The sequence below is a fragment of the Kogia breviceps genome, chromosome 20 (assembly GCF_026419965.1).
Source record: "Kogia breviceps isolate mKogBre1 chromosome 20, mKogBre1 haplotype 1, whole genome shotgun sequence".
NCBI classification, from domain to species: domain Eukaryota; kingdom Metazoa; phylum Chordata; class Mammalia; order Artiodactyla; family Physeteridae; genus Kogia; species Kogia breviceps.
In genome coordinates, this window is record NC_081329.1 from 31,354,251 (window position 1) to 31,379,251 (window position 25,001).

A 25,001-nucleotide genomic window follows, 5' to 3' on the forward strand; every position below is an offset into this window, starting at 1 on the left:
CTCTGTGTCAGGAGCAGGAGGAAGACCAAGTATATTTCTTATTATAAATCACAGTACCACAGCACTAACATTGGTGAGTTTTACAGTATGTAAACTATCCATCAATAAAGCAGATTTTGAAGGAAAGAAACCCTTTTCTCCAGGGTTCCTGACAGTGGATTTATGTGAATCAATAGGGCCAAAATAGCTGGGCTCACAGAGTTCAGAAGTGAGGTGACTCAAAAAGAGCCACTGGGTCAGAATTCAGCCCCAGGAACTCGTCAACTCTTGCAGGTAATTCAGCAGATGTGTCCAGAATGAGGGTCTTTAATAGGAAATGAAGAGAGAACGGGTAGATTTCTCTCCTTTCATGAACACAGTTACAGAAATTTTCAAATGTAAGAGTTCCTAAAGCAGATATTTTGAGATGAGAGTTCTATTGGAAGTTCTCTTACCTGTTTTGTTGACAGTGTTCACCACCATTTCTTTCTGTAGAGCCACTGAAATGAAAGGAATCCCTAAACCACATGCTAGTCCCTCCCAAAATAAGGAGAGAGAATTCATTCATCTATGCATTCAGGGAACATTTGATGGGCAACTCCTCTGTGCTGGGCAATGTGCCTTGGGCAGGAGATAAAAAGGAAGTAAACAAAGAAGGTGTGGTCGTCTCTGCACCTGAAGCCTAGTCTGGTCTGAGTTTCTTGGGGTCACAATTCAGAACATTTACAGATTCAGCTTCTGGGATTTGCCATTTTCACTAAAGCCTTGCCAGAAAGATTGTGAGGATTGTGACAATAAAGACTGCCTTTTTGAACACCAGGGTACTTTTACAATGTGAACGCACTCAGGCATCGGTACTTTTCATAGGTCATTTCTACTCTGCAAGAATCTACGTGAAATGCTTATTTCAGCAAAGTAGTTTTTATATGGAATCCCCCTTCAATACAAACACCGCTTTTGAAACAATTCCTTTTCACTGGAATAATTCTGAAAAAGTAATTTGTTTTTTCGAGGGAAATAGGGACTTTTCCCCAAATATTTTCAGTAATTATTTGGATGGTAAAGCATTTTCTAGCGGAGTAGGAGGATGCAGATAGGTTTCCAAGTGTGAAATAGAAAAGCACCTATACCTATGTACCTTGGTTTTTGTTCTTGATGGTTGAGTCAGCACCTAGTACCGTACTAAAAAGCTTTATATTCTCAGAAAAATAAACCAGGGCAATCACATGGTATTGTTAGGGAACCGTTGGCTGAAACCCCTCACCTTGGCCAGGCACGATAAAAACCACTTGCATGAGTTGTCTCACAATAGGAGGTCCCGATAAGGAACATGGTGCTGCCACTTAAAACCAACCTGGAGAATTCGGGAGGGGCCAAAAGGAGGGAGGAGATGCCAGCCCATAATATGTCCTGCTGACCTCCCAGAAACCCTCGTGCTGGAAACTGTCTTGGCTAAGAGATGCACATACCATCAGGAAGGACACTGAGTCAGACCAAATATGGGCACAAGCAAGATGATTGGCCAGAGACAACCCCCAAAGCTAACCCCATCACCATAAAACCTGAGACTGCAAGCCGCATGGCAGAGCAGTTCTACTGGGTTCCCCTATGCTGCTGCTCTCCACCTGGGTGTCCCTTCCCAACAAAGTCTTTTGCTTTGTCAGTAAGTGTGTCTCCTCGGACAATTCATTTCTGGGTGTTAGACAAGAGCCCACTTCTGGGTCCCCCTTCTGGTAACAGTATCTTTGGACCGAACTTTCACTTGCCATTCAGTGCCTCCTATGTGCCAAAGCCCGTGTGAGGCCGTGCTGTCCAGCAACTCTGCGATGATAGAAAGGTTCTATGACTGCACTGTCTAAATATAGTAGTCAAGCTCAGAAACTGGGTTTTAATTTAATTTAATTCTTTTACATTTAAATGGCTACATATGGCTAGTAGTTATCAAGTTGGACAGGATGGATATGAGGAATGGGTAATATGAAGTATCCCAATATTCACAATGTGGTCGTGGTGAATTGGGCTAGGTGTAGATGGAGGATTTTTTTCAGTGATTTCTGTCCACAAGGGTACCAGTCTTTCAGTCATCACCTTCAAACGTATAAATCTACAATGGAGGTGATTAAGGCTATATCCAGGGGTAGAATATGTAATGTATATACTTAAATGTCCATGTAAATATATGTGCACATGTATTTATAGCAAGAAAAAGATGCTTTGACTCTTTCAAGTCAAGAAAGATAAGAGGATGGTAGGTAGAACGGGGCTCTTTCTGTCTCAGGTTCTACTGAGGTGTCAGTGCATTAGATATGAAAGTGTACAAAGTGAATGTGAAATAGACCTCCACCCCAGGTACAGATTTTTAAGGAAATGGTCCTGAGATCCTGCTCCACAATCTTGGATCCCACAGTTAGATGAAAGCTGTAGAAAGAAGTGAGTGTGAGGAGATTGGGAGGACATGGTGACTAGAGCTGTCGCCTGGTTCTACTCCCCATTAGGGGAAGGTGGGAGGTTCTACTCTATGACCCCAAGACTCATAAAGGGACTTCAAAGAGACTCGTTGGAGAAATTTGAAGTTGTTCCCTGTAGCTGGAAAACACTGAGGATAGTGGCCTCACTCATGCCCCAGAAAGCTAATGGATACTGTTGCTTTCCAGGAAACTCAGCATGAGAGTTGAGTGCTCTAGGGGCAGGGCCCGAGATCCCCTGCTGTGTGGTTGGGATTAGCTTGCACTTCCAGAGTTGCTGAGCAAGGGCCATGAGTGTTCTTGTGGACCAGACGTGGGCCACGTGCAAGAGAGTTGGCCTGGGGTCTACCTTCCTGTGGTCTATCCATTGGGGTGGGCTGGAGAGTATCAGTAAGATGAGGAGGTATCCCAGTGGGTATTTAGGGCTGTGGAACAGGAGCAGAGGTTGTCACCTACACTCTCCTTCCCATAGCACACTTCCAGCTAAGCAGGGAAGACGATCTGATGTCAGGTCAAGTTTGGGCTCTCCAGGACTGGGTGGTTTAATTACTGAACTGACCCTGTGTCTAGAGTGAGCTGAACAATTTCTGGGCCTGCCAAGTTTTCATTTAATGACAGGGAAGAGTTTCCCCTACCAAATGAAATGACTGTGGAGGACAGTTTTGGTTATACCAGGAATGGAACTTATTCAACATCCTGGTTCTAATGTGTATAGTCATTCCATTCGATTTTTCTTGTTATAATTCCAAGAAGCTGTGGTTGGCACTTCTTTTCTTTTGTAACAAAAAATATAGAAATTAAATACAAATTAATTAATAAACAATTTCTATCAGCCTGGAAACCTACATATTAATTAAATATCTTTTTTAGTGAATTCTAGAAGTAGTTATTTTTGCAAAAAATAGTAAACAAATATTAGTAAGTAGGTCAGGCATAACAAATTAGCTTGAGACAACGTGAGAAACTGCTAGAACTATAGGTATAAACACTTTCTTCCATTTTTCTTGCAAATGATAGAATGAACGTGTTGATAAAAAGAGAAGTGATGATTGCAGGGTGTAGGGAGACAGCAGAATAGAGAAAATGCTAACTGAAAACTTTAGAGAGGAAAAAGTTTCATGTAAAAATAACCTGCCAATATTCCATTAAGAGCATCTACCTGCTCTCCTCCTACTTTTTCAACCTCCTCTGCTGGTTCTCACTCATCCCCCTAACTCTTAGCGTTGCCTTGGACTTTTCTTTTTCTCTTTATCTGCCCCTTTGGTGATCTCATCCCATTCCATGGGTGTAAATACCACTTATACTCTAAGTTCCAAATTTATAGCTCCAGCACCAACCTCTTCCCTGAATTCTGATCTCCAACTGCTTATGCAGCACTACCGTTGGGTGTCTGAAAGATGCCTGTAACTCACCATGTCCACAGCTGAGCGCTGACATCCCCCGCCTAGTCCTGCGCCCCTGCAGATTCTTCCCAGCTCAGTTTCCCAACTCCATCTTTCAAGCAGCAGTTCTCCCCCAAACACCTGGAGTCATCCTTGACTCTCCTTCTCTTCCACCCTCCATTGATCAGCAAATCCTGTCAGCTCAACCTTCAACATATGACAGAATCTGAACACTTCTCACTACTTCCTTTGCTTCCACCCTGGCCTATGCCACCCTCATCTGCTTGGATTGTTGCATTAGCCTCCTAATTCACTTCTCTGTTTCCAACACCCCGTACAAGGTGATCCTGGTAAAAGAGAAATCAGATCCCGCTACTCCTCTGCTCAAAGGCTTCCAAAGTCAGTTAAAAGCCCAGATCCTCTCAGTGGCCTGTAAGACCCCACACACCACACCTCCTGCCGCCACCCGTCCTCACTCAGCTCTTGGCACACTGACATCTTTGCTGTGGCCTGAACACACCAGGCGAGCCCCCGGGGCCTCTGAACTCACAGTTCCTCACCCGTCTGTCTGTGACGCTGGTGCCTCACCTCCTTCAAGTCCTCACTCAGATTTCCCCTTCTCAGGTGCAGCCTTCTCCAAACACCCTTTGCAACCATCCACTCCCCACACCCACATTCCTTACTCCTTGTCCCTCTTCCTTGTTTTATTTTTCTCTAAAACGCTTATCACCATATCAGGTCTTATAAATATTAACTTATCTTGCATATTTTCTGTCTTCCCAAGGTCATTAGACTGTAAGCTTTGTGAGGACAGGGATGTTTCATTTACTGCTAAAGTCAGTGAACTATACGTAGTACAATACATAGCAAATGTTTGAGAAATATTGGTCATATGAATGAATGAAAGAATAGCTATCCATGAGAAAGATAATAAAAAATAAGCTGAAACCTTTGTTATTTGTGTTTCTTCTTCTCCTTCTCCTTCCTCTTCTTCTTCTTCCCAGACACAGCCTAACTCATTTGGATCCTGGGGAAAAGGTGAACTGGGTCCAGCCTGTGATCTAACATCTCTGTGCATGTAGCACAGGGAGCCAATGTCACTTCCTCCTTGATCTTCCCTTGATTCTCTCCTCTTTGAAATCACCTCAGCACAGTGACCAGATTTTTACTCTTTGCTTCTTGTCTCCCAATCCTCTTATCCATTCAGCATCCATTCAGTATTCAGTAGAGTCAGATGCCAGGTGAATTTTGTCTTAGATCTGTCCTTTCAGTTTCACCTTGGGCTACTGAAATTCAAGGACAACATGACTTTAGATTTTTGTATATTTGAGTTGAGTATTTGTTGTGTACGTAAGTTGAATAATTCTACCTTGGATAAGGGCAAATTTCAACTCAACAATTATTCACTGAGTCTTTACTATGGACTAAGAACAGTGCTAGAAGCTAGGAATTTGACAATAAATAAGCTAACGTTCTCCACTCTAATATACCAGTTATTTGTATACAACTGATAAATGATTAATGTGTTAAGAGGTCTTCTAACTGAAAATATTGTAGAGGTTAGAGTTTGTGTATTTCAAATAAAAAGTTAAAAAATGTATGTTTTAAGACTCTTGGATTGTTTGAGAATTCAGGTAAAAACGAGGAGTGAACCATAGAACGCAATGAAAAATTTTCTTTTTCTCTTTTGACATGAAATAACTGACATCTATGAAATGATAAAATTCACAACAATATTAATAAAGATGAATTTAAGAGCACTTAATGTTAATCATTGCCTAAATAACTTGAAATGTCCCCATATCCTACAGCTCACATATGAAAGAAACTTGGGACGTCTTCCTAAATTTGACAACACAGTAAAATTGTACATGTTATTTTCAATAATGAATGTGAGACAGGAACTTTTCTAAAGTGTCAATTAAAAAAAACCAAACAACTTTTGATCAACTATGCTGGAGAAAAGACTTTTTATTCTACCCACCAGAAGTGATGTTACAGAATTATTCTACCACTTCACACTCATTAGAAAGGCTATAAAATCAAAATACAGACAATAACCAGTGTTGGTTAGGATGTGGAGAAATTGGAACCCTCATACATTACTGATGGGAATACGAGATGGTGCAGCCACTACGAGGCACAGTTTGGAAATAAAATTAAACAGAGTTACATATGACCCACGAATTCTACCCCAAGAGAAATGAGAATATTAACATCCACACAAAAATTTGCACAGGAGTGTTTATAGCAGGAGTATTCATAAAAGCCAAAAAGTATAAACAACACAAATGTTCATCAGCTGATGAATGGGTAGTAGAATATTATTTGGCAACAAAAGGAATGAAGTTCTGATATATGCTGGTCCCGGATGAGCACTGAAAAAATTAGGCTAAGTGAAAGAAATCAGTCACAAAAAGACCACATAGTGTATGATTTAATTTATATGAAAAGTCCAGAATAGGCAAGTCCATAGAGATAGAAAGTAGATTAGTGGTTGTTTGGGACTGAGGGGGTTAGAAAGAAAAGAGCAGTGACTGCTAAGAATATAGTGTTTCTCTTTGGCATGATAATATTTGTATAAAACGCACAACTCTGTGAATATACTAAAACCCATTGAATTGTACAGTTTAGATGGGTGAGTTGTGCGATGTATGAGTTATATCTCAATAAAGCTGTTAAGAAAAGTCATTCCAAAGAGATGATCAAAAGTAGGCAGCCAAAACACATGGGGGGAAAGTACTGTAAAGGTATTTTAGGAAGTTAATTAATAAAAATATGTGATTTTTCTGGATTTGGTGGTGTGCGCGTAACTTGTCAACTTTTAGAAATTTGTATTAAAGTTTTTTTTCCATTCTAAATAAATATCCACTCTTGTACAAAAAAAGGAAAAAAACAAAGAAAAAAAAATTCCACAATCTGGTTCTTCAAACTGGCCTTCAGAAATAGTGGGGATTAACTGTATGCATGAATCATGCATGAGAGAATTTCCATTTCCTTTTCATTTCTTCTTTTGACTGCTGGTACCTAATGTCTTGCCTAAGTTATCTTTTCTCTTTCCACAACACAGCACGGGGCTAACGGGCAGAGTTCCGGGAGGGATATGGCATTGGATAAATACAGACCAGTCCATACCTTTTTCGGAGTGGTTGCTCCTCCCTGGCCGGTGTGCCTCCTTCCTACTTTTACAAGGTGGATGTCTGTGTATTCTGACACTGAACTTGAGCACAACTGTGATCTTTTGAGCTGGGTGCCTGGGATCTCTGTGGGCTAGAGTAGCAGAAATGCGAATTCATACTCTTATTTCCAATATTTCAAGAAACCTAACAAAATATTTATCCACAAAATACATACTGGCAAAATGTGATGTCAACCTTTATTTGATTTGCTTTGGGCTCTATCAAATCAGAAGTGGCAACACTGGCTAATTTACGCCGATCTGAGTCTCCAACAATTATGCCTTTGATTATTTAAGGTGGGAAGAATGAATGATTATTTAATATGTGTGACCAGTTTTGTAAGTAAAATCTTAAAACATGTTGTTGAATTCAGGGAGAAAAAAAATAAAAACTTTGCTTTGTGATGAAAATGTTTCTGTTGCCTAACTTTTTTTTTTTTGCGGTACACGAGCCTCTCACTGTCATGGCCTCTCCCGTTGCAGCACACAGGCTCCGGACACGCAGGCTCAGCGGCCATGGCTCACGGGCCCAGCCGCTCTACGTCATGTGGGACCTTCCCAGACTGGAGCACGAACCCGTGTCCCCTGCATCGGCAGGCGGACTCTCAACCACCGCGCCACCGGGAAAGCCCTCTGTTGCCCAACTTTTGAAATGCCTCTTTATTGAACATTTCCTATGGGGCCAGGAACCTTACATAACTTGTCATGCTAATAACAGTTCTTCAAGCTATTATTATCCTCTTTCAGTAATGGAGGAAACAGAGCCTCAGGTTATAGATGTCCATTACCACATCCCTTAACTAGTAAGCTCATGCAAATCTCCATCTACTCTGCCTCTTCTATGAAGAGTTATATCTGGGCATCATTGGTATGGGTTTAGATTCAGCTCAAAATCCTGACCTTCTTCCATGTATGAGCTGTTGGTTGATTTTCCAGGTAAAGGCCTCCAGGCCAGCGGTCAAGCCCTAGGTAGCAACAGCATTTCCTACTTGGTTTTACTCCTGATTCTTTGCCAACAAAGTCATCAGACCTCCCGGTTCAAGGAACGTAGGAGTTTATTGAGAATAGGCACACAGAGACTGTCTTCTTTGCGTCATTCTGTTAAGAGAGGAGGATCCATAAAAGAGAAATATGCTCAAGTAAACTGGGGTGCTTTAGAACCCACACATCTGACCAAACTTCTGATCTGGCAGGGGAGCATGGACTACGACCATTTTCAGAAGCTGGACTGGATCTGCATAAATGCATCCACCCTCTCATTCTGGTTCCGCTGGTGGGCGCCGCTGGCTGACTGGCAGCTGTGAATGGGGCAAGGCAAAGCAGGAGACTCAGGGGCCTCCTGCACCCTGACCTGGTGGCCTGGCTCCTCGGTGACCCTCCATCCCCGACTCAACGCTTGGCCATTGTTAGCCATTTCCCTTTATTTGGGCATCTTCCACCGGTAACAGAAGCCAGACTCTAAGGCTGCAACACCCTCATACCATAGCACCGTGCAGCCGGCCACTCGGGGCTCTGCTCCAGGTGCTGAGCGCGCTCTCCGCGGGTAACGGACCTCCGGGGGAGTGGGGGGCTTAGGGCTCCCGCTCAGTCGGCCAGAGGAGGGCGCCTTCCCAGCTCCGGTCTCTGCCGCACAAGCTCGAGGCGAAGAGGAAAAAGGGTATCGGTCTGTGGCACTTCGGTTGGAAAATGCAGTTTACGCCGGGATCCCCCGGCACGCGCATTCGGAGCCGCGAGCGCGGTGGCCGCGAGCGCGGGATCTGCCTCGAGGGACTGGACTTGGAAAGGGTCGGCGGGTCACCGGCGAGCAAACCCCTACACGGACGCCAGAGGCCCCCCGCCCGGATGCCGCGACCCAATGGGACGCGTGGGCGTGTCGGGCGCTAGTCCCGGGAGCACGCGAGACGCCGCTCCCCTCGCGGCGCTTCCTGACAGGAAACTCCGTCGGAAGCGCGGCTCACTTTTCTCTGGGAGACGAACGAAGCAACAGGCAGGCTTCCGCTGGAGACCGGCGACTGCGAGCGCGGCGCGGGGCCCGCCCCTCCCCCTTTGTTCCCTCTCCCCCTAGTCTCTCCCTTCCCTTCCTCTGGGGCACCGCCCACCTCCCCGCTCCTGCCCGCCCCCTACCTCCGCGGCTGCCCCGCCCCCTTCCCGCTCCCCCGCAGGGCCCGCCCCCATCTCCCGCGCCCCTCCCACCCTCGGCCCCGTCGCCCTCCCCCTCTCTTTCTCCTCCCTCCACTCGCCCCTCGGGCCCCGCGCCCGCCCCCACCGTCCCTGGGCCGCGGCCCGGCCGCAGCCTCCGCTAGGGAGCGCGCCCGCCGCCCGCCGGTGTCCCGGCAGCCCGACAAAGAGCGCGCCTGAGGCTCCGGCAGCTCGGCGGACGATGGGAGATGGAAGGAAGCGACGCCGCGGTGAGGCTCGACCGGGCGGGCGGGGGCAGGAGCGCGGGCGGCCGTCGGGGCGGCGGTGCTTTGTGGCTGCTCGGTCCCGGGGTCCCGGACCGCTGGACGTCGGGTTCGGGAACTGCTTCCTTTCTGCCCTCTCTTTGTGCGGGTGAGGAGGTGGAGGGCTCGCTCTGTGGGGTGGTGGTTCGGGGGGTTCACCCCGACCCCCGCTTTCCAGCCGCGAGGCCGGGACGGCGGGGGAGGTGGGAGGGGGCCCGGCGGCCGAGTGCGCGGCGCTCTGGTTTCTGTCAGGAGAACAGGGAAGCTCCGCGCAGCGAGCGGGCGCGCGGCCGGCGGGGGGGATTCCGCACCTTGAAAGACGTTGCAGCGCTTCGGTGGTACTTGCATTTAACTTTGTCCGCGGGTTTCTGCTGCGAGTTCTGGCAGGCGATGTTGTGAGATGTTAAAAAAAAAAGCAGGCACCACTTGGAGGACATGGGTTTAAAATCTTGTCGGTTGCCTGGATGACAAATGTGTAGTGTTACCGCTCTCCTCGGAGGACGCGACGCATGCGACGACGTCATTGTCCACAGACACTGGGGTCCTGGGTTTCCATCCCGGAATACCTCTTAAATGGGTCCAGGTGCTGGTGTAGGGAAGACGAGGTCTGGAAAATTCCGCCCACTGGGATTCTGGGAGCAAATGCTTGCAATTCATGAGCCTTAGTTGAGTATCTGCAGAGGATTTTGCGGAGCCCCGTACCAGGTGAGTGCGACAGGCTTGCTGCTGTCAGGGAGCTTACCTTCTAGGAGGGGCGGCTTGGGCAGAGCTGTGAAGGAAGAACCCAGAGGAGGGCGGGGTTCTGGCGAGCGAGGGCCTGGATGGCCTCTGCGGGCAGGTTGGGGTGGACCTTGAAGGGGAGGGTTGGAGCGGCCGTCGCGTAGAGGGGAAAGGATGCTCCCCGCTGGAGGAAAGCAAATGCACTTTCTAGTTTCTTCCAAGACAGGCTTTACCGTCCTTCCTTAGAGTATTTGCAGATCAAGGGATATTCTTTTAAAAAGTCGTTAAATTCCTCTTCACCGCTTAAAAATAAATGCGGCATGCTAACCAAAACCAGAAAAACAAAGCAAAATAAAAGAACACCTTCCCAAACAATTTTTTAGTGGCTCGATGCATGCATGTCCTTCTACAAGTCTTTATATCCTCTCACAAGTCGTATGGCAACTCTGTGGGTTTGTCTTGTCTGATATTTCATTAATACACACTTTTTGTGCTAACAGGAGCAGAGTGGGTACCATGCAAAGTGCTTAGACACCTGGCTTGTAGGTTATATCACTGACTGGGTGAGTTTTTGCCACTGTCTTGGTCACAGCCTTTAGCCCCTGGAGCTGAAATTTCCGCCTCTGTAGGATAAGGGGATTGGGTGGACAGGTGCTCTCTCGGAGCCTTCCAGCCCCAGCATTTTATGGTTTCATGCCTAAACGTGTACATGCATTCCTTATTCAGTGATGTACTCTCAGCTTCACCTTCTGAATCTCTCTCAGTTTATATGTTCTGTGAACGGATCAACACATCCTGGCCATTGAGTGTGGGAGAGTTATGGAAGCTGCAAAGCTAAAATAACCTTATTTTAAGGTGAAATTCCACAGTTGAATTTTATTTTTAAAAATGCAAGTGTAAGAAGCTTGATTTGCCAATCTGAATGAGTGTTGGCTTTAAAAAAGGTTTTGTTGACACTGTTCATTTCATTTGTGACCAAAGAATAATATGTGCTTTACTATGTACGTTGTGTTAAGAGCTTCAATTTTTTTTTTTTTTTTGCGGTATGCAGGCCTCTCACTGCTGTGGCCTCTCCCGTTGCGGAGCACAGGCTCCGGACGCGCAGGCCCAGCGGCCATGGCTCACGGGCTTAGTTGCTCCGCGGCATGTGGGATCTTCCCGGACCAGGGCACGAACCCGTGTCTCCTGCATCGGCAGGCGGATTCTCAACCACTGCGCCACCAGGGAAGCCCAAGAGCTTCAATTTTGCTTTTAATTAACTACTAGCACTTAAAAAAGTGAGATATCTTGGAAATCCTTTTAGGCTAGGAAATCTTGGGAATTTGGAAATAAAAATAATTTAAGATGGCAAATAGTTCCCTGAAAAAGGGAAATTCAGCGATACTTTCCATCCGTGGTTCTGTTCACTTTCTAAAACCTTGGTATTTGTTTGCTGACCCTGGTGGAAAATATGAGTGGGATTTAGCCTGGCATTTTTCTAGAAAAACATGTCCAAGGCATTACTCCTTTTAGAGGTGATTTTTCTTCTTTAGAAATTCTGGAGTCATCTGTCATCATTCATAAACTAAGACCACCAGTGTGGTAATGGATTAGGCCAGTCTTGGTTAAGAAGTGCTGAGGCAAAAAACGTGTGAATGTTAAAATGTGTATGTACTTTGGCCTCCGGACTGGTTTGTTTGAGGTTTACCTGAGGTAATGTTGTCATTTGCCAATTATGAAAAGAGCATTTCTTTGGGTTTGGGTTGGATTAAGAAGTAAGTAGCGGATGATGAGCCTTCTCAATTTTTAGAAACGAATTCAGACACGATTGAGGTTTAGGCAGCCTGTGAGAAATAATCTGGTGATCAGTAGGTGACCAAGGCCCCCTCACCTGAGCATGTGACTCAGGCTTACAGACACCTTGGGGTCCAGGCTCACCTCCAGTCACTGCTGCTTTGATAGTTCTCAACATTTAGGACTCTCCCCATGCGGTGGTGGCCAGGTGCAGAGGTCCTTGGCTTCCCTTTGCTAAGAGTGGAGACATTTCCACCTAGGGTGCTGCCTCTCAGCTCTTCCTAACTTCTTTCACAGTTAAATCAGCTGAACCTTAGTTTAGGGTAGTGCACCATCCAGGTGAAATTCCCCAGAGCATTTTTTCATAGTGTCCATGTCTGGACAGCTTTCGTTTGTGGTATTGTTTGCAGTTTCAGAGATTTGCTGGAAAGAATTTTAGCAGTGGCATTATTTTTTGAGAGGGTGTCCCTTTGTTCCTTTCCTGTGTTTTCTTTTTTTTTTTCTAAATTGGAGTATAGTTGCTTTACACCTTTACACTGCTGTGCCCAGAAGGTCAACAAACTGGGGCCCTGTTGGTGCTGAGTGGGCAGGATTTTGTTGACACTCCAGGGCACAGAGGTGGCGAGGCATTTTCTCTCTCGGGCACACCTGTGGTGTGAGGGATTCACCAGCTTCTCTCCCCATCTTCTGTGTAAGCTTCAGGCCCTGGCCACGGCTGACGACTCATTTCTCCGGGCCTGTTTAACTGTGAACAACCATCGAGTTTGAAATTCCCTTTTCGCTGGTCACAGGCCAGTGAGATGAATCAGAATAACTTGTACATGTCGGTGGACATTTTTGGAAGTTTATCCTTGGGGTTAGGGTAAGAGGGAAAATGAACATTTTGACCTGAGCCTGAGGCTCTTTTCTTACCTAGTAGCTTTGTGTGGGTTGTCTGAGAAGCAGCATTTTCCTTTAAGTTTCAAATTATGGCCTAACTTTTGGAAAGTGCTTATTTCATGTGATATTTTGAAGCATGATGCATTGTTATAGTCACAGCTAATTTCACACAGGTTACCTCTGGTCCCCATGACAGCCCCATGCGGTCAGTACTGCCATTATCTCCAGTCTGAAGTCTGGAGAGGTTAAGTAACACAGCTAATAAGAGGCAGAGCTGAGATTTAAACTTGGCAGTCCAGTGGTCTTAACCACCATTCTGCTTCTATGTCCTCAAAGTTGGCATTGGGAGTTGTAAAAACTGAGCTTTTTGGCTCTCATATTTAGATTCTCTGGGCCTTGGAATCTGAAATTGGATGACTAATTCATCAGCAACCATGATTTTATATGTCTGTTGGCTTAAATAGTGGGACAAGGATTGTTGTTTGGCTCAAGGGATGGAAATTGTGTATTTTTCTTTCAAAAACACATGTAGTGTGTAAAGAGATTACTAAGGGATTATGTAAGGAGTTCCATTTGGTTACAAGTAATTAATTGGGATTCAGAATAAAGCAGATTAACAATTTAAAATTGAGTGTAAAGCTCACCTATATTAACTTACAGTTACCTCACATGATTGAAGTGACCTAGACTTTTCTGTAACTGTGGGTGTTGACACAGAGAAGTCTGCTTTTCTTTGTTTTTTTCTTCTAGTGAGCTGGGACTTAGGTTGTTGAGAAAGGGGTCTGAAACAATAGGAGGAGAATGGTGGGTGAACCGAGGGCATTAATAAAAAGATCAGGTGGCAGCTGCTCCCTGTTTTTCTTGCCTTCTGTTCCCAGACCTTTGCTAAGAAAAAGTGAATTACAGAAATGGAGCAGCTTGCTCTTCCTATGGTTCTTCAGTCTGTGGACAAGGGAAGTAGAAAAATTTAAACAGAAGGAGCTGTAGTTTCTTTTGTTTGGCCTTCACGTGATTATTGGTTAAGGACCAGTGGAACTGCTTTTCTCTGTATATGATAACTTAAAGGCTTTTTTGAGTTTTGTTTTTCAACAATTCTGACTTTCCAAGAAGTCATTTGATAGGCACAGCAATATAGATTGAGTCACAGGACACTGAGGGAAGGGGAAATACGGATGTAAGAGTCAGTGGCACAGACAGTGTAATTGGATGATTGCTGCCTTTGTGGTTTTATTATTTTCTAGCAAAATTATATTGGGAGAATACTGAAAAATGGCAGCAGGCTATGCTATGTGATCTTCCAGAGCATGTTCCCAGACCTTGCTTTCATATCTGTAAAAGCTACAAGTAATGAGTGTTTGAAGAAGCAAGATGTGTCCTTGGGTCTGAGACTTTTCACTTGAATATCAGAGTTCCCTTTGGACAGATGTTTGTTTTTCAGCTTCATTTCTATTGTCTCCAAAGGGTCCATGAGCTGCCTACCCCATCTGCTGATGCTTATTTCTCCTCATAAAAATCTTCCATGTAGAAAAAAAAATCCCATTGCTTTCCACAAGCATCTGTAAGTATATCACGGCAGAAACTGAAGTATAGACATTAATATGCTGTCCATTCATTCATTCATTCAGCAAACATTAAGTACTTATGTACCAAACTCTATGTTGGGATCCAAAAAGCCTTGTCCAATGACCACTAAGAAAATCTGCCAAGAACATTTAGAGGCACTGGGCTTCTCTGGTGGTGCAGTGGTTAAGAATCCGCCTGCCAATGCGGGGGACATGGGTTCAATCCTTGGCCCGGGAAAATCCCAAATGCCATGGAGCAACTAAGCCCGTGAGCCACAACTACTGAGCCTGTGCTCTAGAGCCCGTGAGCCACAACTGCCGAAGCCTGCGTGCTGAGAGCCCGTGCTCCACAACAAGAGAAGCCACTGCAATGAGAAGCCCGCACACTGCAACGAAGAGTAGCCCCTGCTTGCCGCAACTAGAGAAAACCCGTACACAGCAACGAAGACCCAGTGCAGCCAAAAAACAAACAAATAAATAAATTTATTAAAAAAACCCATTTAGAGGCAATAAGGTCGTATTTCTGAGTGTCAAACCTCACAGCCTGTAAATACTGAAACTACTGTATTTAAGAACCCTTTTATGGAATACTTTCATAGAATCAATGAGATACTGCCAAATCAGTGTTGTTCAATAGAACTTTCTGCTGTGATGGAAATAGTTTATATCTGTCCTGTCTAATATGGCAGTCAGTAGCTGCATGTAGCCACTGAGAGCATTTGAAATAAGGCTAGTGAGATTTAGGAACTGAATTTTAAATTGTATTTAATTTCAGTGAACTTAAGTAGCCTCATTTGGCTAATGGCTAATATATTGGGACAGCACAGCTCTAGACCAGAAATGCTCTACTAGATGGCATTGGTTGTCCTGGGCAGTCAGTTCCCACTTGACCATCTCGTTGCTTATGGTATGTTTACTGACTGGGCTTTGCCAAGTTTTTAGTTTTGTATGTGTTTACCCCATCATGTCTGATAAGTACAAAAGCAGTGAGAGTATATGGGGGCATGGAATTTTAATGGAAATGAAAGTGGAGATAGAATCATTGAAAGTGTTGAAAAGAAGAAAAATGTATTCAAGAGTAAGAACTATACAAAAAAAAAAAAAGAACAAATTGTGTAACAGGTAGCATGCAGTTGACAGTACTCAGCAAGATGGAGGAAAAGCTTTTGATAAAATAGAAAAATGAGTGTCTGGCTGAGATCCACTATTATATTAACTCAAGAGCTGGCTGTGAGTTGTTTGAGAACTTACAGAGATGGTGAGAGCACTGCTGTTGACTTTTTTTTTGTTGTAAGCTGTTGATAGTTCAATATTTCCCAGCCCCCTTTGAATCTGCATAGCATCACAGTCCGGGTGGGTAGTGCTGGATATTCAAGTGACTGAGGTCTTTCCTGGGATCCCTCAAAGCTGTCTTGGAGGCCCAATAGATTTCCAAAGTAGATGAAGCTGAGTAGGAAAGATTTCTGTATTGCATGAATTTTGGCAAGGAGCATGCCTAGTTTAAAAACTACATGTTAGGGCTTCCCTGGTGGTGCAGTGGTTGAGAATCTGCCTGCCGATGCAGGAGACACGGGTTCGTGCCCTGGTCCGGGAAGATCCCACATGCCGTGGAGCAACTAAGCCTGTGAGCCATGGTCGCTAGGCCTGCGTGTCCGGAGCCTGTGCTTTGCAACGGGAGAGGCCACAACAGTGAGAGGCCTGCATACCGCAAAAAACAAAACAAAAAACCAAAAAAAACCCCCCAAAAAACAAAAAAAACCCCTACATGTTAGCAGAGGTGCTTCAGACCACAGAATGGAGAAAAAAATCTTACTCTTTATCCCCCAATACTTTTCAGTCTGGGAGGTAGACAGCCACATTTACAGACGCCAGGGTTTCTCCAGGGTCAGGTGTGTAGGAATAGCCTTGAGTATAATAGCATGTGTGAAATCATGAGAGAATTCTCATGGTTAGGCTTCTGTTGGAATACATGACTATTTTGAGTTTTCTAACTTGTGGTGAAAACACAATGATATCAAGGCATAACAATGCAAAAATGTGGGGATAGAAAGAGGAGAAAGAATAACATGTATTCTGTATTTACTGTGTGCCAGGCACCATGTGAAGCAGTGTGTGTATGTGTGTGTGTCTGTACGTGAATTTACATATTCTTTTTTAAAAATAAATTTATTTAATTTACTTATTTGTTTTTGGCTGTGTTGGGTCTTCGTTGCTGTGCTGTGGGCTTTTTCTAGTTGTGGCGAGTGGGGGCTACTCTTCATTGTGGTGTGCGGGCTTCTCACTGTGGTGGCTTCTCTTGTTTCACAGCAAGGGCTCTAGACGCATGGGCTTCAGTAGTTGTGGCCCGAGGGCTCTAGAGCGCAGTCTTAGTAGTTGTGGTGCACGGGCTTAGTTGCTCTGCGGCATGTGGGATCTTCCCGAACCAGGGCTCGAACCTGTGTCCCCTGCATTGGCAGGCGGATTCTTAACCACTGCACCACCAGGGAAGCCCAATTTACATATTCTTATATGTTCTTTACGATGTTGTAAGCTAGGTAGTAGCCTCATTTTCAGAGGATGAAATTGAGGCTCATGGAGGTTAAATGGGATTCCTTTTTCAAACAACTTTATTGAGATAAAATTCACATACCACACAGCTCATCCATTTAAAGTGTATATTCATAGATATTTAGTACATTCACAGAGTTGTGCATTCATACTCGTAGTCAACTTTAGAGTATATTCATCACCCCAAAACAAACTTTGTATCCATTAGCTGTTCCTCCCTAATCCCACTATTGCCCCCATTCCCTGACCGAGGAATCACTGTTCTATTTTCTGTCCCTATGGGTTTGCCTGTTCTGCACATATCATATAAATGGAGCCATAGTATGTGGCCATTTGTGACTGGTTTCTTTCATTTAGCAAAATGTTTTCAGTGCTCAGCCATGCTGTAGCATGTGTCAGTACTTCATTCCTTTTTATTGCTGAGTCATATTCTATTGAATAGCCCGGACATACTTTATTTATTCATCAGATAGTTGTCCCCCCCCGCCCCCACACCTTTTGGCTTTTAGGAATAATGTGTTGCTGTGAACATTCATGTACAAGTTTTTGTGGGGACATATGCTTCCATTTCTCTTGGGTATGTACCTAGGAGTGGAATTGCTGGGTCATATTGTAACTCTGTGTTTGAGACTTGGATGAATTGCCGAACTGTTTTTCACAGGGGCTGCACTACTTTACATTTCTATCAGCAGACTATGAGAGTTCCCATTTTTCCATATCCTCATCAACGCTTGCTATTTTCTGTCTTTCTGATTTTAGCCATCTTAGTGGGTATTAAGTGGTATTTCACTGTGGTTTTGCCTTTCCCTAATAATGTTGAGCATCTTTTCACATGCTTTTTGGCCATTTGTTTATCTTCCTTTGAGAAATGTCTATGCACATCCTTTGCCCTATGAAAAATTGGGTTGTCTTCTTATTCTTGAATTGTAAAAAAGTTCTTTATATTCTGGATGCAATTCTCTTGTCAGGTATGCTTTGCAAAAATCTTCTCCCGTTCTGTGGGCTGTCTTTTCACTTTCTTGTTCCTGTCCTTTGAAGTAAGTGAGGTTCTTTTTCTTAAGCAAAGCTTGGGTGGGCATAGCACACTTATAGGTCCTCACATATTTGCTGAAATCAGTCACCACAATAATTTGTAAAATAATTTGTATAATGAATATCATTCTTTTGGGGTTTCCGGTTGCAAAAAAGGATGGATTTAACTTTTGCCTAAGTTACTTAAGGGAAAAGCAAAGCTCTGAGGATTTGAGACCTTTATGTGTATTGAAAGGAAATTTTCGAAGTCGTTTCTTTGGAGCCTTTTATGTACAGAAAATGCTGCTTTCCTCTTGGATTAGAGAACTGCGTGAAAGGAAAAGGACACCCTGCCTAGAAGAGACCCCTCTTGATCTTCTTAGGTCCTGTAATTTTATGATCTGAATAGAGGTTCCCAAACTCATTTATCACAAGAATCACCTGGTTTTAGATTTCTAGGGCTGCCTGAAGGTCTGGTTCAGTAGTTCTGAGGCGGCACTTTTCATAATCACCCCACATGATTAAGATCAGGAACACTTGAGAAACTCTGATCTAAACTGGTGATAATCCTTACCTTTTAGTGGTTGCCCCTAGAACTTAATTAGACTCTTTAGTGGGTGTGGTCTCTGGGTGGCAAACATCCCTCCCTGATAGGGAGCTACGGATCTTGATCCAACGCAACCCACATTCTCTTCCCCTCCTCTCATATAGTAGAGGTGGTTCCACTATAAAAATTTAAACCAGGTTCACAAACATTTCAAGTCATAAGGTTGCCACTACCCTCATGAAAGTATTCCTCCCTCCCCTTTCTTCCCCTTTAAGATGTGTCCCTGTTTTCTTACCATTGCTGAATCCCTGGCGGCCTTCCATAGCCACACAGATCTCTGTGAGACCCAGTGGTGAGAAGAGGTCATGGAAGGGAAAACAGATCGAATTTTACATAATTCTTACTTACACTTTGCTTGTTTTGGGTGGGTGGTGAAATCCTTTCTCCTAAAGGATTTGATAGAAGTGAGGATGAGCCAGCTTCGTTTAACAGGGGATGGGGAGACTCCGGTGCCTGGGTCACCGAATGAGAGGCAGTGCGGTATATGGTTAGAATGTGGCCTTAATAATGCTTGAGAGGGGCAGCAAATGTGACCTGTATGGTAAGTTATATGTATCTGGGTAGGAGGTGGAATTATTTCCATTCTTAAAGTCACACAGCTGTTAACTAGTAAAACTGGTTTTTCTTGTTCCCTATATTGTGATTGCCTGTAGGCACGCAGTGTGGCAGCCAATAGGAAAATTCTGGCACTTTGAATGGTGCTTTGGCACATAGTAGCCACTCAGTGAGTTAAACACCACAGGCTGTTGAACCGCTAAGCCCAGGAACCCTTCCAAGCATGTGTGGACAGAATAGGTGCTCTGATACTGACCCACGTCTTGTGGTGGAGTAGAATTTCCAGAGTCAGCAGGGTTTCCGGCCTGATCATTTTTTGCCCTTGCTTTGGTGTGTGGTCTTGTTGCATCTCCTGCTTTGGGGAAGTGGAATTTTCCCCACTTTGCAGACGGTGTTCGTGGGCTGCATTTAGTGCTCCAGGAGAGTGTCTTTCATGACAGCCTTCTTGCAAATGACAACCTAGGGCATAAAGGTAAGAGTAATGTGTTAACTGTGAACTTCCTCACATAGGTCTTTCCCTTCTGGCAGAGGCATTTAATAGAAGTAGATTAAAGGTGTGGGCTGTGTTTGCATGGTGTGATATAACGGTCTCAGAGACCTGATTCATTCATTCTTTTGATTTTATCACTTTTTAAAATTCTTGATTCATTTCTTCCTACCTTCCTTGTGTGGCTTATATGTCAGTCGATTGTCTCTTGTATTGATAGGTTCTATCTGGGAAAAAAAAATCTAATTAAATAGAGTGTAATATTCTAAAGCTGGAGCTTTATGTAAAGATATATTTACTTAAAAAATACTTATATACTTTAAATTTTATTTTATTTGTATATAAAGATATTTATATATTTAAAAGAACTTGATAGCTTCAGAGTAATTAAGGTCAATATTTTAGAAGCACTACTAAAATAAATATATCTGTGATTATTTAATGAGAAAATGTTTTAATTTATAGTATCATTATATACCAAAAAGTTCACAGGGGAGTTGAAAGGATAATGGTAATTTCTTGGTGTATGTAGGGGTAATTGCATTATGAATCTTCATATATGACAAATATTTTATAAATTTTATTTTGCCTCTATTTAGTAAAAGCAATTTAAAAATAAACCGCTGTTGGTAGAATTCTGTTATGGTCATTTAACGGCTGATTTCTAAAGCATTCCATTTAGCTTTCATGGAAACAACTCTTTCTTGTTGTACACATATATAATCGCTCTAATAATATTTAATTAAATTACATAATATTGGCATAAATCAGTTTGGGAGCAAACACAATTGATTCTGGTAACCATCAGCTCAGTGATAGGAGCAGAATTTCAGAGCCTTGATTACTAGCCGTGAGCACCAGGTTGTAACGGGCTTCAGCTTGGATGTTTCACAGGGTGCCTGATCATCCTGGAGCTGGCTGACTGCCGGCTGGTGAGAACTTCTGCTGTGTATGTAACTTTAGAAACAAGAGCAAACCTGATAGACTGTGTGAGTATTGATACGGTAGAGAAATTGGGACACTTTGCATTTTGTTGTAGAATCACTGTAGAATCACTTTTGCTTTTATCTGCCTCACATCACTTCCATTTGTGTACACAGTTACTAAACTCCTAAATAATTTATTTCTGCATCTAAATGTTTTTGAAATTAGTTGAATTTCCTTTTACCTGGAAGATACTTTTAAGTTATTTTAAACTGTGGTTTATAAAAATATGACCCACCCATTTCTTTCTGTTAACTGAATGCACTGCTAAAGTATAACAAAGTAACTTTTTTTCTGTCTCATACCGTTCACTGGTTACATCCAGATTTTATACAGCATTAAAATATTAAGTGCTTTGTACTTTGTGTCATAATTCCTCTATCATTTGAAGAAATTAAAGTCCATTATATTGGCCTGGAGACCTGCTTCAGGAAGGGTGTACCTATTGAGACCCATCTTTTCATTGTGCTCTGGTGAAGTAAGATCTAAGGTTTTGAGAAATCCTACTACCCTTGGAGTGTTTTAGAGTATCTCTCAGTTTAGAGGACTATTTCTTTACAGTTATTCGGGTTTTGTATGAGATTAATTTAATTATCAAGTTGGAGCACCTTTATTTTTTCTACAGTATCTGAATATGTATATGCATACAAAGTGCCATACAACCCTTTTATAAGGCTGCAAGATATATTATCACAGTTCACATGCAGCTCTGTATTACTGTCATCTTTCATTCATTCATATATTCATTAAACAAATATTTATTGAGTGCCTCCTATGTACCAGGCATTATTTTAGGTACTGGGGATACTGTGGTCAACAAAATAGACCCCAAAATTCTTACTCTTGCAAGGTGAGACAGACTGTGTGTGTGTGTGTGTGTGTGTGTGTGTGTGCGCGCGCACGTGCGCTCCTGTATATGTGTGTATAGTCCTTTGGAGAAAAAGCAAAGGAGTGAGGTTAGGAATTGGGAGGGAGTTGAAATTTTAACTAGGATGGTCAAGGATGGCCCCTCTGTGGTGACTTGTAATGAAAGGCCTGAAGAAGGCGAAGGGAGTCATGTGACTGTCTTGGGGGAAGAGGGGCCAGCAAATGCTAGTCTTGAGGCCGAGGCATGCTTCCCGCCTTCTGGGAACTGCAAGACTGGTGTGGCTGGCGTAGAGCAGGCAGGGAGGAGAGCAGACACCAATTCCTGTAAGGCCACTGGTCCCATAGGCTGTTGCAAGGCCTTTGGCTTGTACTCGAGTGAGCAGAGAAGCTGGTGGAGAGTTCCACATAAACATTTGACATGGTATGGCTTATGTTTTAAGAGGACGCATTGCTGCTGTGTCTCATGAGACTAGACCTAAGTGGAGAAGGGCAGAAATAGGGAAAGCAGTTAGGAAGCTATTGTAGTAATCTAGGTGAGCGATTGTGACAGCTTGGACCAGGGTGTTCTGTTTTGAAAATAGAGTGCAAAAGAGTTCATGATTGACTGGATGTGAGATGCGAGTGAGAGAAGTCAGTGGTGAATTGCAAGGTTTTGACCTCTGCAGCTTGAAGTGGGTTGGGAGAAACTGATTTGGAGGGAAGGATCAGGAGCTCAGTTTTGGAGATTCTCATTGGGCAGTGGATATGCTAGTTTGGATTTCAGAGGAGAGGTCTGGGCTAGAGATAAACATTTGGGAGCTGTCAGAATGTAGAGACTGGAGAAATCCACAAGGGAGTGAGTGTAGGTAGAAAAGAGGTTCAGGGCCAAGAACCTGGGCTACTTCGGCACTGAGGTTGGGGAGATGAGATGGAACCAGTAAAGGAGAATGAGAAAAACCTGCTGATGAGGTAGGAAAACCAGGAGAGTGCCATGCCTTGGGAGCGAAGTAAGTGAAGACACTGTTTCAAGGAGGATGAGTCAGATACTGAAGAGGGGAAGTACAGTGATGGTCAAGGTCGCGAACTGACTTAGGGATTTAGCGATGGGGAGGTCATTGGTGAGCTTGACAGCAGCACTTGTGGTGGAGTAGTGGGGACCTGCCATTGATGGTGAGGACAAGAGACAACAGGAGTAGGAAGTGGGAACATCCAACGTGGACAGATATTTCAAGGATTCTTGTTGTAAAGGGAAGGTGAATAAATACGGCTGAAGGGAAAAGTGAGGTCAGGAAAGGTTTTAAAATGTGGAAAGTAGCAGCATGTTTGCTGATAGCAAAGACAGTGAAGAGGAAAAAAGGAATGATCTTTCATGTAGCAGCATTATTCCCTTTCAGAAGAACTTTGGTTTAGTTTAAAACAGCTAAAATCATTTAGCTTACTATAGTGAACACCAATTTTTGTTAATGTAGCCTATATTTTCAACATACAAAATTCTTATCTTCCCATCTCTATTGAGGGAGGTCCAAGCTGGAGAGGATATATGTATACATAGAGCTGATTCACTTCGTTGTACAGCAGAAACTAACACAACACTGTAAAACAATTATACTCGAATAAAAAAAAATCAAGCTTTTTCTTTTCTCTGAGCCTTTAAATAAATGGTTTTTTTTGGTATGGATCGTTTCTGTTCATCTTTTTCAACCTAAGGGAGTCCCTAGTTCTGCACCAGTATGCATGGGCCTGAAGTATACTCTGTCCATACACTTCAGTAACTGCTGACTTTTTTTTTTTTTCAGATTTCATTTTTTTAAGAGCAGTTTTAGGTTCGCAGCAAAACTGAGAGGAAGGTACAGAGATTTCCCATGTACTTCCAGCCCACACACATGCATAGCCTCCCCATTACCAACATCCCCATCGTATGGTCCACTTGTTGCAATTGATGAACCCACACTGACACATCATGATCACCCGAAGTCCACAGTTTACATTAGGGTTCACTCTTGGTGTTGTGCGTTCTTGGGTTTGGAAAATGTATAATGACATGTATCCTTCATAATAGTAGAATATTTTCACTGCCCTAAAAAGCCCTCTGCTCTACCTATTCATCCCTCCCCTCTACCCCAGCCTCTGGCAACCACTGATCTTTTTACCATCACCATGGTTTTGCCTTTTCCAGAATGTCATACAGTTGGAATCATGCAGTGTATAGCCTTTGTCAGATTGGTTTCTTTCACTTAGTAATATACACTTAAGGCTCCTCCATGTCTTTTCATGGTTTGATCGCTCATTTCTTTTTAGTGCTGAATAATATGCCATTATCTTATGTACCAAAATTTATTTATCCATTCACCCAGGACAGTATGGTTGCTTGCAGGTTTTGACATTTATGAACAATGCTACTGTAAACATCCATGTGTAGGTTTTTGTGTGGACATAACTGCTTGGTCAAATATCCAAGGAGTATTGTATGGATTGCTGGATTGTATGGTTAGAGAATGTTTAGATTTGTAAGAAACTGCCAAACTGTCTTCCAAAGTGGCCGTACCGTTTTGCATTCCCATCTGCAATGAATGAGAGGTTTTGTTGCTCCATAGCCTCATCAGCATTTGGTGTGGTCAGTGTTCAGGATTTTGACCATCCAGATGACTGTGTAGTGGTATCTCAACTGTTTTATTGATCTTATCTCTGGCACAGATTTCCCACAATCCTTTAAGCAGGTATGGAATCCTCTGGGTTTTCCAAGGATATATTTAGTCAACAAAAGAGTCATTGCATGCATTATACATATATGGTCCTGTGTTTACAGATAACAGCCACAGGGCAACAGATGGCTGATAAAAAACAGGAAGAATTTAAAGATACAGATGTCTCTGGCTCTTGTGTGGATTAGTCGTGGCTTCTGTGCATGCTGTGCAAATCATCTTGGGACACTGTCGAAATGCAGATTTTAACTCTTTAGGTTTGGGGTGTGGCCGGGGATCCTGCATTTCTAATAAACTCCCAGGTGATGCCAATGATGCTGGTGCACCTCATTTTGAGTTGAAAGATATCAGAGGTACTACTGAGCTTAAGTTTTTTCCTTAAGGTTTTGCTTTTGTTCTCTTCCTACTTTCTCTTATTTCCATACTGGGTCCTCTCTAGTGGGAATTCTCAGAGCATACAGCATTTCAGTATTTTCTGCCTTCTAACTTTGCATTTTTATTGATCTCTGCAAAAAGGCTACTGGCTTCTGGGTGTTTGTTTAGTAAGTAGGTAGTAATGAGGCAAGTGTCATTTGCATTACCTGTGGAAGGCCAGACTCTCAGGCTCATGTAAATCCCCAGGCCCTTTTCCTCCTGGGCATCTGAACATATGCTTACGTGCTTAGAAGACCCAGAGGCAGGGTCCAGCACTGGGGCCGAATTGCCAGATCAGGTGTGTGTTCAAGCGTGGTCAGCTGTCTGATGCTCTGGACACTTCTGTGCTAAGTCTAGCTCTCCTGATGGAGGTTAGTCGCTGAGCTGTGTTATAGAAGTAAATTCTGTTAGCTTGTGGAAAGTAGAGGAAATCTCTTAAATTCAGCACGTGCTGATAAAAGCTTCTCAG

At 43.6% G+C, this 25,001-nt stretch overlaps 1 protein-coding gene across 7 annotated transcripts in view; it reads left to right on the forward strand.

Moving 5' to 3' along the window:
- PSD3 (pleckstrin and Sec7 domain containing 3) overlaps positions 1-25,001 on the forward strand; it is a 647,135-nt gene that overhangs the window by 149,431 nt on the left and 472,703 nt on the right. Inside the window, exon 1 of one of the 7 annotated variants that reach the window (XM_059049106.2) lies at positions 8,966-9,412. The exons of 4 other annotated variants lie outside the window; for them this stretch is intronic. In XM_059049106.2, the coding sequence (XP_058905089.1) occupies positions 9,392-9,412 (21 nt within the window). In that variant the 5' untranslated portion in view covers positions 8,966-9,391. Of the gene's footprint in view, positions 1-8,965; positions 9,413-25,001 lie in introns of those variants that run through there. 2 more of the 7 variants (XM_059049107.2, XM_067022678.1) reach the window with 2 other exon arrangements.